This window comes from Triturus cristatus, chromosome 8 (assembly GCF_964204655.1).
Source record: "Triturus cristatus chromosome 8, aTriCri1.1, whole genome shotgun sequence".
NCBI lineage: Eukaryota > Metazoa > Chordata > Amphibia > Caudata > Salamandridae > Triturus > Triturus cristatus.
This window is the reverse complement of record NC_140591.1, coordinates 208,171,755-208,188,909: the sequence shown is the minus strand read 5'-3', so window position 1 is coordinate 208,188,909 and position 17,155 is coordinate 208,171,755. Positions and strand designations below refer to the sequence as shown.

The window sequence follows — 17,155 nt, the reverse complement described above, 5'->3', positions numbered from 1 at the left end:
GACAGGTGGCTGGGCTAAACTAGAAAGGACGGGGGCAGGATGACAGGTGACTTGGTACTGTTTATTAATGCCTGTATAGCAGAGTGGTGCTGCTGCTGGAAGGAGAAGACACACAATTGATGGACTGGAAGGAGAGACATCCAGGACCAAGTGTGTTGAAAAGGGGACATAATCCGCCTGACAGGGATTTTGCGCGCGGCCACCAGAGGATTATTTCTACCCTTTTGTCAGCTGTCGGGGTCTGCTAAAATCCAACGCTTAGGACAGTAGTGCTTACACGTCGGTATAGTAAACTATACCCTTTGGGCTGCCCTTCATCGCGACTTTAAGCTACTTTCAATGTAATTGACTTATTTTAGTAACACGTTCAGCATCTGATGTTAGTTTCCCAGTGGGGGAGCCGGGTATTTGCTCGTGTTTTCTTTGCAGTTACTGTAAAAACAAACACGAGAGAAAATTCCTCACAACGCGAAAAACTTGAAAATCATGTTTTCTAAAATTAAATGGCAAAGAAGACAGAAAATTCGGTTGTAAACATGCCCAATCGCTCTCACTGGAAACCTAGGGCGGGCAGCTCGAAGACGAACTGGTCCCGGGAACCACGCCGCCTCACTGCTAGGTAAAGTGCGTGTGGTTTCTCAGTAGGCTCCTCCCACCGCTGTAAATAGTTCCATATCTGAATCGCGTACCATTGTGGACAGCAGGCGACGCGATGAGCGGGACGGCACACGGAGGGCTGCTGGCTGTCCTGCGGTGAGGGCGGGAGCCCATGGCGACAGAGGGAGGCCGGCTGCCTCGCTGAGACCATGTCGCCCTGGCTGGCCGCGCCTGCGTTAGCCTGCCTGCTTCTCACAGGTATGTTGCTACTAACACCGCAGCCTGCCCTTAGGCCTATACATTGGACTTTATGTTTTTAGTGTCACTCTCACTCATGGGATCGGGAATGTCGGGTAATGCGCGCTGGTTAGGATTACGTATTGTTCGTGTGGTTTCGCTTTCAGTTTGAGACGTGATTTGAAAGGGAGCCTGCTGGGATTGGACTCAGATTTTGCTGTACACATTCTCCTGAATGAAGTGGGTGCTGCAGGGGAAGGTGCGGAGCAGCGGAGTGTACACGAATGCTGACGGGAAGCCTGTGTGCACTTAGTACAAATTCACAGAACGCGTTGTTAAGCAACCCGGGCGTTCTCAACAACAAAGAAACTGCCTTTCCAGCACAATGTAAAATATTGTGTCTTTCTGGTCTTCATGATGGTGTAACTGTTGTTTGTTAATAGTCTTTGTTATTCTTCTTTGGACTCTGATGGTCACGACTTCTGGACAAAACTCCGTACAACTCTCATACAGAAAAGGCTTTTCAGTCCTCTGCTGTGCACATATTTATTGCAACAAGTACAACAACATAGTACCGGCCCTAGAGAGAAAACTGCCCCATCGGACCTTCGAGCTCCCCCAAGTTAATTATATCTGCACCAATCTCCTTGCTTCCGGGCATACCTGTTGAACCATGATGAAACGCTAGTTAATTAGGAAATTGCTTTAATTACTTTTGCCTTGCCATCATCCATACTGGGAAACATTCTATGACCACAAAGGTATGGTTTTTCAGTTTTTAAGAGTACTAGTAAGACTAATAATGGCATCAGTGGAATAGATCATCTCATGACCTTCGTCCTCATGATGACGTTATAGAACATCGCGTCAATAGAGACCCAGTTCAGAGGAAAGAGTGGCTTTTGACCCAGATGGCATGGTGAGGGATACATGGCATGGTGTTACCATCCTTAAGCTCACGCTTGTAGTCGTCACAAATACAGTGCACTGGCACCAGAGTTTGAATACCGCTCTTCCCACTTGGCTACATTGTGTGATCCTAGACAAATCAACGCATCGTTTTGTGCTTCAGGTTCAATATCTGCTTGGAAACAGCATAGTGGTTGTTATCAAGGGACAAGAATATGGTGAGTGACTGGATGCCGAGATCTGTTTAATTCCTTTCTAGATTGCCTGAAGAAAGGGTGACTCCTCCCAGTGCCACCCTGCACAGCATAATGTATGTGAAATGTGTCAAGAGACTGCTTTAGAGGTGCACAGGAGGTAAACCCCACAAACGGGATAAAAATTGGCAATCTGGTAATTCTTGTTTGAAGATGAAAGTAGCATTGAATAAATCAGCATTCTTCTCTTGACATTAGGGAGGCGAGAAGAGCCAGACTATGTAAAGCACAGATGCTAGAAGGCAAACGATTCAACCTGTTGGAAACAAAAATCAGAAGTGCGAAAAATAGGAACCTCCTGTAATGAATGTAGATTTCCTAGGACAGGGAAAATGACAATTGTCAAACAGAATCGCTAGGCAAAAGCTGGCCATGAACTGATACCGTAAGGCCTAAGTAAAACAGGACTGATGAAAAAACAACTTAATGTACCAATGAAATATATAAATGCTTCTTTTTATTCATTTAAAAATTATTAAAACTGGTGGCTAAAATATGTGAAGCAATACAAAATGTACCCAGACAATGACAATTCTTTATATCTAGTGACAATGGCAATATCCTATATCAATGAATGTTACTGAAAAGTTTGATGACTATCGATAATTATCCAACTTTCAATAAGATTTACAAAAATAGATAACAACACAATACAAAAACATAAAGAATGGTCACAAACAATTTAAATATTACACAACATGAAAATAAGATAAATCATTTTCTAGCCACACTACAACAGAAACAATTGATTCACTAAACAGCAATAGGACACAAATAATGTGGTGAAGGATCATAGAGTTGTCGACACACCTTTCGGCGTGCGTGCCGCCTTCTTCAGGAACCACATTGAAATATTATCTGGAATCCAGAAAAGGGGCGACTGAGGAAAAATAGCCTCGCTGTTCTCCTTTGACAAAATGTGCAGATGCACAGTGTTGATCCAAGCAGAATGCTTCAAAATGTCAGGCAGAATCTACGGTTCTGAAACCCTGGTCTATAATTCAGTTATGAAGACATGTAGAGGACACTGGCATTTGTTTTAAAATTGGTGTCGCAATGCATACAACCAGCTGTTTGGGGTCAGATGCCTGGCCCATTCAGGTTACTTCCTTGGGATACATGGTGGTAGGGGAATTCAAGCTGGTGAAGGAACTTTGTCCTAATCGTCCAGTTGACTCGTCAGCAAGGATATCCGGAAGCAAAAATCAGGGACAGAAATGGTAGCAACAACGGTATGCAAGGAAATATCAGGGATCAAATGTGGCTTGGCACATCGTCCTCTTATAAAGTCTCCTTTATATATGCGTCATAAAGGAACTGACATCACAGGAAGAGACTGCAGCATCTTGGATTGGGAAACTCAGAGCAAAACAAAGATCACACTCTTGCTAAGGTCTGCTTATCAGATTTGCTTCTGACCCTTTCCAAGCACTCATGGTGTTCGTTTGAATATGAAGAAGAAGTGCTGGTTTGACATCCTGCTTGTGGAGCAGAAAGCTGGAGTCCCGCTACCACCCCTTGCGTTTCACTGGGTTCATGAAAAGTTCCCGTGCGTCATAGCGAGTGCTCAAGTATTCAGGATGACTCGCGTGGCGAAGACACTAAGCATTCGTCTGAGCATAGTGTCTGGTAGTGCTTGGAAGACCTTTTCTTGTAGCGAATACTGTGTTCTCAACTTAGCTCTTGGTCCTGTAGTTTGAACTGGTCCCAGTTTGAATGTAACATATAATTATATTAATTTTTCAGCTTGTAACTTTTAGAGCAGAAGAAAAGATTTTATTGAAACAAGTTCCAATAAATGCAAATACATATGATCCTTAAATTCATGACCTGTTGCTGTACTTTTCACATGCTCACATATTTTGAATACAAATCTTTGTGTGTGCTTTTGACCTCATACCGACCAATAGCGAGAGTGTGACCCATACGCCAATATTAAGAACAATTATTATTTATTTGGCATATGTGTGAGATACAGAGTGCACTGTCTTTAAAAATGTATTGTTAATCCTCCTGTCTCTTAAATCATATTTTAGATAGTGGAGCAGACATTGGAATGACATCTGTGGGTGAGAAGAGGTGCTGAGGTTTAGTGGTTACGTTTGTAGAGTTCAAAATCAAAAGACTGAAGCATCATTCCTGGCTTCCCCAATTAAAGAGATGCTTTCATTTACATTTCATATTGATGCATGTGTTTCAGGCATTTATGTGTTAAAAATTAAATGGCTTTGGCCAATGTCTTTCTCTATTTAAAGTCTAATAGACATGAATGATTAAATTAAGAATAATGTTTAGCAGATACTGTCTTTATTTATTGTGATTATTTCCCGCTTTTAATCATTGAAAAATGCTGGTGTTAGGCTGTTATTGCCTATATAGCTGTAAACCTGGACACCATACATGCAGCTTGAATGCATGTTGGTTCTGTTTTATCCATCTGGCCAAGCCTTGAAAGGTGTGGAGTTGCACTGGAGCTGGAGAAAACTGTCCAGACAACAAGGGGTCTTACTAAACAAATTGTCACCTCACTTAATATCTTTTCAGGGTATCTATCTGGAGGCTAAACCAGTCCTCACACAATGATAAATCATTACACAATCACAGCTCATTTGGTTAAAACTATGTTTCATCATTAAAAACTATACAAAATAGCGCTCCAGAAAAAGTAGTAAAGAACAAGTGATGTGGCGCTCTACCAGTAAGTTGTGACAACGGTGATAATGAATAGTGAAGTGACTGCTCAAGATTATGACAAACCTTGGCTGCTTCTTGTACATTTACTGAGCGACAATCATACATTTCCAAATTTGTACTCAATGCATGAAGAAAATTTAATTTTTGCAGTCCAAGCATGTATATTTCATTGATGTTTCAACCCTAAGGATAATTATTTACAAGACTGAGCCTTCATCAGGACTGAAGGCGAGGATGCACCCAGAAACAGAATCAAACATTTTCAACACCAGTAGGTATGTGAATAATCATAAAGAATTCCATTTATAAAGATAAAGAGGGACTCAATTTCACTTCCAACGGTTGGTAATATGTGCAATTGTCAATAAAACAATGGGAAAAGAGTTCTGCGTGGAAAATAAAGGGGCTTCTCACAGTGTAAATTGCATGCAACATAAATTGGCAAGTCCCCAAACGGTCTACCACTTTTTAGGTCTTGCCTGCGTTTCAGCGCATGTTCTGCACGCCTTGACGAGATCTATAGTCGTTGGTTTTCTGCCTGTATTCTTTGGAAGCGGGGTTTGTGTCCGCCCTTTCTCCTTTAGGCCCCGCCCACCCTGACAGGAGATTCTGCTCACGCATGGCATCAGTGCATCAGTGCAACACAGGACCTTCAGGCAGTCTCCTAACACGGTACGCCCTTACGCCCGCAGCCTGCCCAGGCTGCCGCACACTCACAGCTGTGTCCCGCATGTGCAGCCAAGCCCTCCGGCAGTGCAACAGGTCAGCCGCCGATGCCCTGGAGCAGCGCTTCCGCCGTGTCTTCATTCGGCGTGCCTGCCCGGACAGGGCATGTGCACGCGCCTGGACTCCTCTTTTTCCTCAGGAGCCGCCTGCCATGCAAATCGGATATAAAATAAATAATGTGAGGTGAATTTGGAAAAGAACATTGCGGCCTTTCCCAGAACTGAACATGTTTTCAGACATCCTCAACCACCAACTATCGCGGGGACCTGTGGGGCGCTCTCTACAGGTCTGAAGAGAAGCCTCCGCTTCCCATGACCAGAAACTGGGAACTCGCAGAATCTGTCCTGTGAAGGTCATTTATTTTGGCCCCAGTAGGCTCTTGGCTTCCGTTCCCGCTCGGTGAGCTGTGCCAATGACAACACGCACTCGCGATCTTGACTGTACTGTGAAAGTACAACAAGCAATAATGGGCCATTCATGCCACTAACGTCTTAACATGACTTCTCATGGCAGTAACGGCACTCAGTCTCTGGGGGGTGCATTGCTGGGGTGTTCTGCAGCTCTGCCCGTGCTGCCCATAAAGTGGGTATGAAGTCTCAATATGTAGATCTACAGTGTAGGACAGCCCAGTGCAAGCTCCTCAGAGACTTGGCATGACCCGGCAATGTTAAATCTCCGCCGGCAGATGGCGCTGCAAAGCCGAAACTTTATGGCAGAATGAGAGGCAACATGTAGCGCCAAAGATTTGACATCGCAGCCAAACATTGCCTTTCCTAAAATGTGAGCGACTCCCAAGAAAATATTTTATTAGTTCTGTTATGGGGCAAGGGCATTTTATGAAAAGAGAAAAAACACTGACATGCTACTTACTTTACTATATATAGCTCCTCTGGAGACGTGCAAAAAACCCAAAACCTGCAAGCTGCGTGTAAACGCGCACTTCGTACTTATAGTTGTTGCTTAGGAGAAGCAAGTCTGGCAGTCACTGCGCCTCTTTTAGTGCAGCCTTGCTTCTCGTAAGCAAGGACTGTAAGTACAAAGTGCGTGTTTACGCACTGCTTGCAGGTTTTGAAAACAGACAAATAAAATGCTTTGTTATTTACATGCCAATAACTCAAAGTCTCGCAAGTGCAAGACCTATTGCATTGCAAATGCTTGTTTGTCTAACAGCCGGTGAATGAAACTCATGATAACCCTCAAGCCTATTTTTGGACCGAGACCATGCTTCCTGGAAGCAGCAAATTGTAAAATTGTTGACAAACTTCACCCAATCATTGTCTTCCATTGTGCATGGCCCTATTATTAGAAATTATTTTTAAGTCAGATAGATCTTATTCAGGTTTGTCCTTCAAATAATTACTACCAGTTTGTGTGATTCAATTTCTCTCCTCCAATATTTTCTCTGCGCTACTTCTACTGCCCAGTGCCTGGGATACCCATCCCCAATCCTGGTCACTGTTTTCTGCATGATCCTCAATATGGCTTGGGGTTGGGTGATATATCAGTCTCAGGTTATTATGGGTCTTTGTAATGTTCACATTTTCATAACTATTAGTTAATGTTATTTTTTATTGATCCTTTTTCCCATAGTTGTCGATTCATCTCTCCCAGTTTTCCCCCAGAAGCCTTCTGCTCAATTGGAAGGGATCTTAGTTGAATTTACTACTTCCTTTAGTTTAATGCTGTTTTTGAGCAATAATGCATCAAAACACATTACATGTAGATCATCCAAATTTTGGGTATATTAATCTACCAATTTTACTAAAGGCGAACTCAACCGTGGAGGTTGAGCTGTTTCTGGATTTGCCAAGTCCCCTCCCCCTACGCTTTTTAGTCGCACTTTACTGATGTCATTAGATGTAATAACTCGTAGCGCTGAGATCATATGGAAGAGATTTAATAAGCGACCCCTAATTAATGGATTGTGACTTTTCTGATCTGAAAATACATCAGTGAATTCATAGTGAGTCACCGCTTCTGGTGGTTTATTTACTGCTGGACCAGAAGGAGGTATAGAGTGTAAACTATCGTTTATGGACCTAGTACTAGTTTATCCCAGACATTCAGATTCGTGTTCCACAGGGTTTTAATATTCTTGTTAAGCTCAAATAGCAGTCTGTTTGTCTCGAAAGACTATTTATACAATCATCTCCAAAGGAGCAGTGTATTGATTTACAATGGTTACACGCAGTTGTTTTAAGTTACTGTCTATTGGCATTATTGTTTTATTTTGCTCGGTTTCTGGACTCTGAGCCAAGGTGGCAATATTGTCAATGGTAAGTGTGGCGCTCCTTGCTGCTCCTGTCCAGGCTTTTTGTTTACCTAATAATTGCATTCCCCTTTTCATAGCTTTTTTCTTTTTTGCGGTTGGGTAAACTACAATTACGTTTTGTACATTCTCTTGCAGTGTAGTCTGTGGTTTACATATCATGTTCACTTTGTTCTTCCCCACGAAGAAGGGACAGAGCGTTTTGTCAATTTGTTTTATCTTCTCACGGTGTGCTACAACACAATGCATGTTGTCATGAGTATTGATTGCACTGGGTCTAACTTCTGTAGCTACTTCTGAGGCTCTGTTAGCTGGCTCTTGCCTGAACAGGGCTCTTAATGAATATATGCATTGCTTCTTACCCTTATTCCCCCTTTCTCTTTTTCAATGCTGTATTTCTGCGGGAGGAGGAGGGTGGCCATCTGCAAACAGTTGCCCGATTGACAAGTCATCAGTAACATATGGCATTGGGGTACAGCTTGAGGGGCATGTATCATGTTTCCCTGCATTCCCGGGAGTACTGTCATCAACGACTCCTGAGTGTTGTATCGGATTCATCGGTGAAACGCTCCTGGGCACCACAGTTCTGGCACCCATTTCATCTTTCTCCCTTGGACAGAGATCCTCTGTCTGCATTGCATGGTCCTTTTAATTTTTACCTGAATTTGCAAGAGTCTATGGTATGGCAGAGAGCATGGCTATTGAATGGTCAAACCCGCCAAGTGTCTTCTCCAGAAGCACCAGTATTGAGGTTAAAATAGCAAGCAATGAGTACAAAGCCTCAGGTAAGACAGTACTCCAGGGTGAACTTACAGATGACATTTTACAATCAAGGAGGTCCAGGAAAAACGAGTCAGCTGTTATCAGCACTGATCTATCACTTGCATTCGGATTCATTGCCGTTTGATCCTGGAGCAATGGATCTGTATTCCTGTGGACTTACACTTGAACTGTTTGTACACTGCAGCTGCTTTTCCGTACACCCTTTTCAATTGCGGTGGATACCGCTGGTAGTATGGGAAGATCTGATCTGGTTGGGTGTAGTCATGGATTATAGTGGACACAGAATCAGATATAGAAGTCATCAGATTATTATTTGCTTGTGAGAAAGCGGCGGAGTCTATTATGTCGCTTTGCTCGCACTGATTTTTTGTGCCAGGAGTTTGTTCCGCGCTCTAAAATCCGCGCGAACAGCACTACGCGTCGCCCCGAGCAGCAGCTTCCTCAATGCGAGTGGCAGACTTCTCAAGGCGAGCAGTCGCAACCTGCTGCCACTGCCTGCAATGAGATATTTTGCCAGGAGGAGGTCTAGCGCATAATTTTTTCTTGAAAGCTATCCCAAATTTACATTTGGCGCGCCACAAGAGAGAAAAAACTCCTCTCCGCATCACTTCGCAGAGTTTTCCGAAACTCAGCGCGGAGTGGGCAAAACTCCTCGAAATCCACTGGCAGAGCGTAATTCTTCACCCGCCCCACGCGGGCACACCACCGCTTTGGCTGTCCTACAGCAGACGGTGCAATGGTGCCGCAGCTGTAGTACCGCCAAAGTCGTAATCAGACCGTTAGCCATTGCCTCAAGGCCCCTAGAAGACTTAGAAAAATAATACATAATGAGGGATGCTGATGGGGAGTTGATGATGTTCCTTTCATCAATATCTTCCATTACATCACCCTGTAGAGTTATGTAGCTTGATAGCATATGCTCTGTCTCGAAGATACTTTGTTCAATCTGTGGGCTTTAGCTCACCCATAGGCTTCCCATTTGCTCGATCAATTGTTGCTCTCTTATCCTTTGTCCCCGATTTTCATGGCATGCATAAGTCACACCTCTTCCTGTGTTCAGCTTTTCCCAAGAGCATGGACCAAGTACTTGTGTCCCTACACTGCTCCCATTTTAGGAGCTACTTTTTTCTTTGTCTCTCAGTACTCTACACGAGGGCTCGTGTTTTCAGTTGCTCTGACTCATAATCAACTTTATTTATTCACCTCCTCACCTGCCCTCACGCCATTACTGTAGCAATGTGTAGCCCCCAATCCTGTTGCTTTGAGAACATAAAAATACAAACATGTTTATCTTGCTCAAAGTAAAAAACGATCTTTAATCAACAGAAAAGCAAGCACAATGCACCTTTTATATATCAGGTTAACTGTGTGTTGAGCGGTATTGTTTGAACTGTGTTTTGCCTCTCTAGCTGAACACAGAAAACGGAATGAGGTTGATTCCTGAATATCGAGGTGCATGTTGCTATGCATAAATTGATTAGTGGCTGTAAAAAATACTTTTATTTTCCCCTTATTGCTTATGGTATTTTTGTTACAAATGCAGTTTTTCATTAATCGACTTGGGTTATTTTTTTGTCACAAATCCGAAACAAATTTGCAAGTCATGACCATTTCCTTGTGCAACATTTTTTGGTGAGATAGTGGTAAAGGTTACTCTCCAGTCACTGCACACCGAATTTGGTTGCCAAAATGCGCATTATGTGCTTTGGAGGGATTCAGTTTTCCGAGCTCCGAGTACTGTTTACAAAAACACATACACTGTCTTGTGACTCTTAGTTTCCTCTGTCTCAGATCCCAGTAACTGACATGAAGTTTTACAGCTGAAACAAACAAAAACAGGTCTGCTACGCGGGCTGGACATGGGCCTGAGAATTGGCCAGGCCATGGAACAGCTGTGGGAGCTGGGCTCAGGCAGTTGCTGCTCGGGCACTTTCCCTAGTTTGCGGCTTAACAGCTAGGAAAGCCAAATAGATACTTGTTTCCTATAGCTAAATTATACAAAGTGAAACCAGATAACCAGGATCAATCATGAATTCACCAAAACCTTTTACTTTATTACTGCGCATGAAAGAGCTTTAAAATATGAGTTCAGAATACAGCGCAGACTGAGCCATTAGTCCATTTTTGCATAACTTTCAACCATGCTGAACTGCAGCCGTGCTGCTATTCAACATGGCTAAAAGACATTGACACTGACAATGCCAATAGCTCTCGGATTGCAGAGAGGTATTGGCTCTGCCAATGCTTTTTTTCTACCGCTAGGTTAACATATGTAGTGTATTTGTCTCATTTTTGGAGTGTTTTCCGGAAGTAAGTCGCTGGAGGGTGCTGCTGTTCGCCCAAGGGTTTTTTAATAGGGTTTTGAGGGTAGGGAGGATGTAGGATATACTAGTAAATAGTAGTTATAGTGTTGTTGTGTTGTTGTGTTGTTTTTGAAGGGTTTATTGGTGGTTTTGGTAATTTTGTTTACTAGTGTTTTGTGTTTGGTTTAGATAGCGTTTGTTAGAAATGTAACATTATTATATGTAATAGCATGTTATGTCCTTTGCATAGATTAATTGTGATGTTTATGTTACGTTTGAATATAATGTTTTTGTGGGCGCTATTGTATATTATTTAACAGGTTTATGGATCGGAAGGTATCATATAAATGTTTGAATTTTGTGTTATTTTTGAAAAAAAAATGTGTGTTTTCTATTAAAACAATATTGGAAAATTTTGATTTACTTTGATATTTTGGGTTTCTGGGAGCGTTTTCTTTTTTTAACCATTTTTGGTTTTCGAACGGTTTATTAAGACTTTGGATTTGGACAGATATCTATTGGAACCTGTTCTATTTATCCTTTTTGGGGCTTTTTTGAATCCCCCCCCTTTTTTTGGTGGATCATATTTTTGACTACATGGATACGAAAGACGATCTGCGACTACAGTACAGTAAGTTATATTCAAGTCATTTATTTTTGGATCGTACATTTTATATTTTATTATGTGTGTATTTTATGTGGTTGATACTTGTTATAAAACATTTTATGTGTTTTAGGTAATTGTTTTTTTTTATTTACTCGTTTTTTAACTAATCAATATATATATTTAATTTAACTATCAGTCTTATTTGCAATTTCAGTTATATATTTTTTTTAAGGATGAATACAAATAATTGATTTACTATTTAGTCAAAAATATGTTAGCTATGCTGGTTAGAGTTGTTCTTTTGGTTTATAGGGTGCTGTGTAGCAATTATATTGTTTTACAATATGCTTTTGGCTATTGATTCTAAGTAGTGTACTACTTTGTTGTTAAGAAAAAGGTTTACTTCACATTGTAGCATGTCGTACATTCTATTGGTTTGTTTACTAATTTAAAGTTTAACCCCTTGTGTGCCCATGACGTGCTGGACACTTCATGGAGCACAGTCGCGCTGTGCCCATGAAGTGTCCAGCACGTCATGAGGCATTCCCTTTCTACCAAAATAGCCTCGGGAGCTGGGGAAGAGCTTCCCCAGCTCCCGAGGCCCCCCCCCACTTACACTGTAATGACGATCGGCGCGCCGACGTCATTACAGTGAAAGTGAAACTGAAATGAGCCAAGTGGCTCATTTCAGTTTCACTTTCTACGTGCTCAGGGGGCTATCTCAGCCCCCTGAGCATGTAGAAAGACGGGAGAGGTATCGTTGGAAAGGGGACTTGGGCCTCCCACACGAGTGAGGCACTGTTTTTATCGGGAGACCCGGGGGAACGCTGGGTGGTAGGAAATTTGTGTCAGCCCGGTGATGCCTCAACTTTCCCACACAAAAATGTGTGAAAAAGGTGATTTTTTCAGCTAAATTTGAGGTTTGCAGGGCATTCTGGGTAAGGAAACGTTGGGGGATCCATGCAAGCCATACTTCCCTGGAATCCCCCGGGTATCTAGTTTTCAGAAATGTGTGGGTTTGGTAGGTTCCCCTAGGTGGCCGCCAAGCACCGGGCCAAAAACCCAGGTGACCCCCCTTGCAAAACCAGGTCGTTTTGAGGTAGGCAATTTTGATGTCGCCCCACTGCGTTTTGGGCCCTTGCCTGTCGTGGGTACTTGGGCCTCCCACACAAGTGAGGCACCATTTTTACCGGGAGACCCGGGGGGAACGCTGGGTGGTGAGAAATTTGAGTGAGCCCGGTGATGCCACAACTTTCCCACACAAAAATGTGTGAAAAATTTGATTTTTTCAGCTAAAATTGAGGTTTGCAGGGGATTCTGGGTAAGGAAACGTTGGGGGATCCACGCAAGCCATGCCTCCCTGGAAGCACACGGGTGTCTAGTTTTCAAAAATGTATAGGTTTGCTAGGTTTCCCAAGGTACCCGCAGAGCTAGGTTTCAAAAACTACAGCTAGACATTTTGCCAAAAAAGGGTCATTTTTCACTGCGAAATTGAGGTGTGACCACGTTGCGTTTTGCACCGTTTTCTTTTGCTGGAACCAAGCCGACCCACACAAGTGAGGTACCGTTTTTCTCGTAAGACTTTGGGGAACGCGGGTGGGTGGAAATTTGTGGATCCACGCAGATTCCGGAACTTTCCACCACAGAAATGTGGGGAAAATGTGTTTTTGTTGACAATTTTTTAGGTTTGCAAGGGATTCTGGGTAACAGACCCTGGTGGGAGGCAGTCAAGTCACCCCATCCTGGATTCCCCTGGGTGTCTAGTTTTCAAAATGTATAGGTTTGCTAGGTTTCCCAAGGTGCCCGCAGAGCTACGGTTCAAAAACTAGAGCTAGGCACTTTGCCAAAAAAGGGTAAATTTTCACTGCGATATTGAGTTGTGACCACGTTGCGTTTTGCGCCGTTTCCTGACGCGGGCACTATGCCTACCCACACAAGTGAGGTACCATTTTTATCGGGAGACTTAGGGTAATTCAGATTTGTAAAGGAACTGTTATTATCTATTGACTTTCGATGCATTTCTGCCTTCCAAATGAAAGATATTGTGTAAAAAAGAAGTCATTCTAAAAAATGACTGATAATTCTCATGCTAGTATGAGTATTCCCAATTTCAGAAATGTGCAAATATCTACTGTTTCTAAACTCTATATTTTGTTCTCATTTCAGAAATACATAGGTGTCTTTCATACCGATTTTTCCATGTACACATTTTTACAGAATAATTAATATATACCCGGTACATAATAAAAAACCATTGCAAGTTGCTGCTCAGTTTTTGGCTCTGGGTTCATCGGGTTCTTGGTGAACCTACAAGTCCTATATATCCCCACAACCAGTAATGTCCAGCGGAGGTAATGGTATATTGCTTTCAAAGAGCTGTCATAATTAGAAGAAGTTACAGGTGAAAACGTTGACACAAAAGGCTGTTTTTTTCAACTAATTTTCAATTTATCCTATATTTAACTGTTAGTTTCTATAAAAAAACCTTGATGGATCTACACAAATAACCCCTTGCTGAATTCAGAATTTTGTCTTCTTCTCGAAAATGTATAGCTTTCCAGGATCCATTGTTGCTTTTGTACCCATTTCTGCCATTAACTGGAAGGAGGTCAAAAGCACAAAAAATAGCAAAATTAGGCTATGTCCCAGAAAAATGCCAAAACTGTGTAAAAAATGTTGGGTTTCTGACGAGTCTGGTATCCCCGAAAAGCTGGGAAAATTGTGATTTCAACCCCACAAACCCTTTTTTGATAACATTTGCAGTGCAGGGAAAAACGCAGATGCTTTCATTTGCAGCCCATTTTTCTGAAAAAACCCAAAATGTTGCTGTATTTTGGCTCATTTCTGTGACCCCTCTAGGAGAATCCACAAACCCTGAGTACCTTTAGAATCCCCATGATGTTGGAAGAAAAGGACGCAAATTTGGCGTGGATACCTTATGTGGTCAAAAAGTTACAGGGGCCTCAGCGCGCACTACCCAAATAGCCAAAAAAGGGCGTGGCACAGGAGGGGAAAAGGCCTGGCAGCGAAGGGGTTAATTTGAGTTACTGTTTGTTCCTTTCGTAGTTGTATGCAGCTTTGTTCTTTTTGTAGGGCTTGTAAATTGTTGGTTGGGTTCCGTGGGTCCACAGCCTGTTCTTGAAAAATATTCATATCAACATTCACCAAGGGGAAGGAGTTCCATAGCGACCCATTCCCACTTAAGAATGGTTACCACCACCCTTGAGGTGCCGATAAAATATGAATGTTGTCGAACCATAAATAGGTCGCAAAATATTCATACGTACTACTGCGAATCGGTATTAGGGAGGGACGCCCCAAACATGCCCCTTCCAAATACCTATGGCAAACCCAAATTGCGATTTGATAACAAGTTACTGAAACACAATTTGGCTTCTGTACATTTGTAAAGCTTTTTTTGCAGTCTCAAAAGACCAGATTCTGCTGATTGCGCCGTTAGTGACCTCAAAAAAGGTTTTGTACATAAGGCCCTATATTACTAAAGCATGATGTGGTAGCGCACAGTCATTTACAGAAATTACATTTCCAATTGAAATAGCCAGAAACCTTCCCACTAACATGCAGTTTTACTGTTAAAACTATATAGTGTATAAACAATAATCTGAGAAAATTGGGTTTCAGCAAGCATATTTATCCTTTGCACATCACTAAGTAAAGTGTTCTGATTTGTTTTGATCCTATTTAAATATTTTTCCCATCACAAAGATTTATAAAAAATGGGCTTTCATAACTACTGAAATACATTTTGAAATGTTTGTACAGTTCACTTATTAGCTATTTAAATGTTGTGTGTTAGAAAAAACCTGATGCCATAAAGTCTTTCATTTCATGCTTCAGCACATCAGACAGTTCACTTTACAAAATACTGAAACTCTGCAGTCAGAGAAAGAAAAGTAATTTTAAGAAGACATAAACTGACTTCTGACTTCTTTCACTGAACACAGAGCAAATGTGACAAGATAAAAGCAAGATGTAAAGTCAGGTGAGTAGGCTCTAATTATAGCACGCCTGGTAAAATCTGACTAGCCATAGTGGGTGAGTAGATTTCTCGAGGCCTCTTCACCATGTATGGTTTATATCTGAGTAAATGGTTTGGAGCACATTTTGAATGTCCCATCCATAATCCTTGTTTGTCATTGGCATAGTGTTAATAGGTTATCTGTTGTAGAAAATATTAAGGTGTGTTAGTCATTGCTAAGATTATCATGTAGGAGGAAGGGTTCCTCATTATGTGTGGTTGTTAAATGTGCAGGAATTTGGATATCTTAGTATCTTCTGGGGGCTGAAGGGGCATCACTGCTGACTTTTATAGTTTATGCTCTTAAGCCTAATTGTTGGAAATATTGGGCCTCATTATGATGGAGGTCCTGCGGGCAGGAACCGTCTGACAATGAGGTGCCTAGCGCACGGTGCATAGATGTGTGGAGGGCAGTGCAGGTGCCCCAGGCCACAAAGCTGTGGCCTGCGCAGGTACCGCTTCCATAGTAAGGATAGGAATCGGACTGCTGTTCCGATGGGATCTTTGATCCCCGAAAGTATCACTCCAACCACCTCCATCGTAATGCGGCAGTTGGACCGATGTCCGGAATGTCCGTCGGACCGCTACTGACTGCCTCTTGATGGCGGTCCGCCTGATATCATAATGAGGGCCATTGTTTTTATTAATATTTTTGATATATTGACTTGTATTATTGTTTTGGGCTATTTATGTTTATTTTAGTAATGTATAATTGTTATAATGATGTTAGAATAGTTATGTTTTAATGTTTATATTTCATTTTTGTTTTGTCGTAAAATGGTGTTATTTTTGTTTTTTAATTTAATTTCTTTATTTTCCGCAATATTAACATAGTCAATATTGTGTGTTTTTGTCTTTATATGTTCATTTAAAGGTTACAATCTTTTTGTGTCTGATATTTTTGCTATCGATGTATGTGAAAATAGATAATTTTGACAAATATATTTTAGTTATCGATATTAGTGTTTCGGTTAGTTAAGTATAGGAAAGTGTTATTTTTGTCGCGATATTTATTTTCCAATATTTTTGTGAATTGATATTATTAACATTAATATTATCTAAATAATCCACTGACATCATCAATACCGCATCCGGGCAGTTGACAGGAGCTACCATTTTCCAAAGTCATCAACTTGATGTCACTGATGGCTTAAAAAAACACCTCCATTCTGCATTACAGCAAGGGCAATTTGACACTGACTGGGAATGGCAGGCCGCACTCATTCAAATGTGCAAAAACAAGTCCATTTTGACATACAGCATGTCCAGTACTGTATGTAACATTGCCAATATATATAAAAAATGTTCATCACACACAACACTTGTAGCGCGCTGCAGATCAATAGTGCAACTATAATCATGGATTCTCCCACCTAAAGCATGACGCTCCCCTATACCTCGTCTAATCATTCCTACTAGGGGCCTTCTTGTGTGTGGCTGGCCTTTGCAAAGAGGAATTGTTTTTCTCTTTCACACCCTTCTGTTAATGTTCTTAAGGGTAGCCATGAAGAAGTACTCAAATGAAAATTTATGATGACTACTGAATGTCAAAGATTATTCATTTTAATAGGAAAAAAGCCCTCACCCACCTATACGGTGGCACGCTTAATCATAAAGCCTCATTCCCACACTGATTACCAGTGTAGTCCACAACTTTGACAAACAGGGGCGCTCTTGAAGTGTTAAATAATTGATTCCCCTAATGATGCTACTGGTGTGGATGTCACTTTGATTAAA

At 41.8% G+C, this 17,155-nt stretch overlaps 1 protein-coding gene across 3 annotated transcripts in view; it reads left to right on the top strand.

Moving 5' to 3' along the window:
* The first annotated feature begins 654 nt into the window (after nt 1-654).
* The window catches only part of IL10RB (interleukin 10 receptor subunit beta), a 248,194-nt gene continuing 231,693 nt past the window's right edge, over nt 655-17,155 (top strand). For 2 of the 3 annotated variants that reach the window (XM_085621380.1, XM_085621379.1), the window contains exon 1: nt 673-855. In XM_085621380.1, the coding sequence (XP_085477506.1) occupies nt 807-855 (49 nt within the window). In that variant the 5' untranslated portion in view covers nt 673-806. Of the gene's footprint in view, nt 856-17,155 lie in introns of all 3 variants that reach the window. The other variant, XM_085621381.1, reaches the window with a different exon arrangement.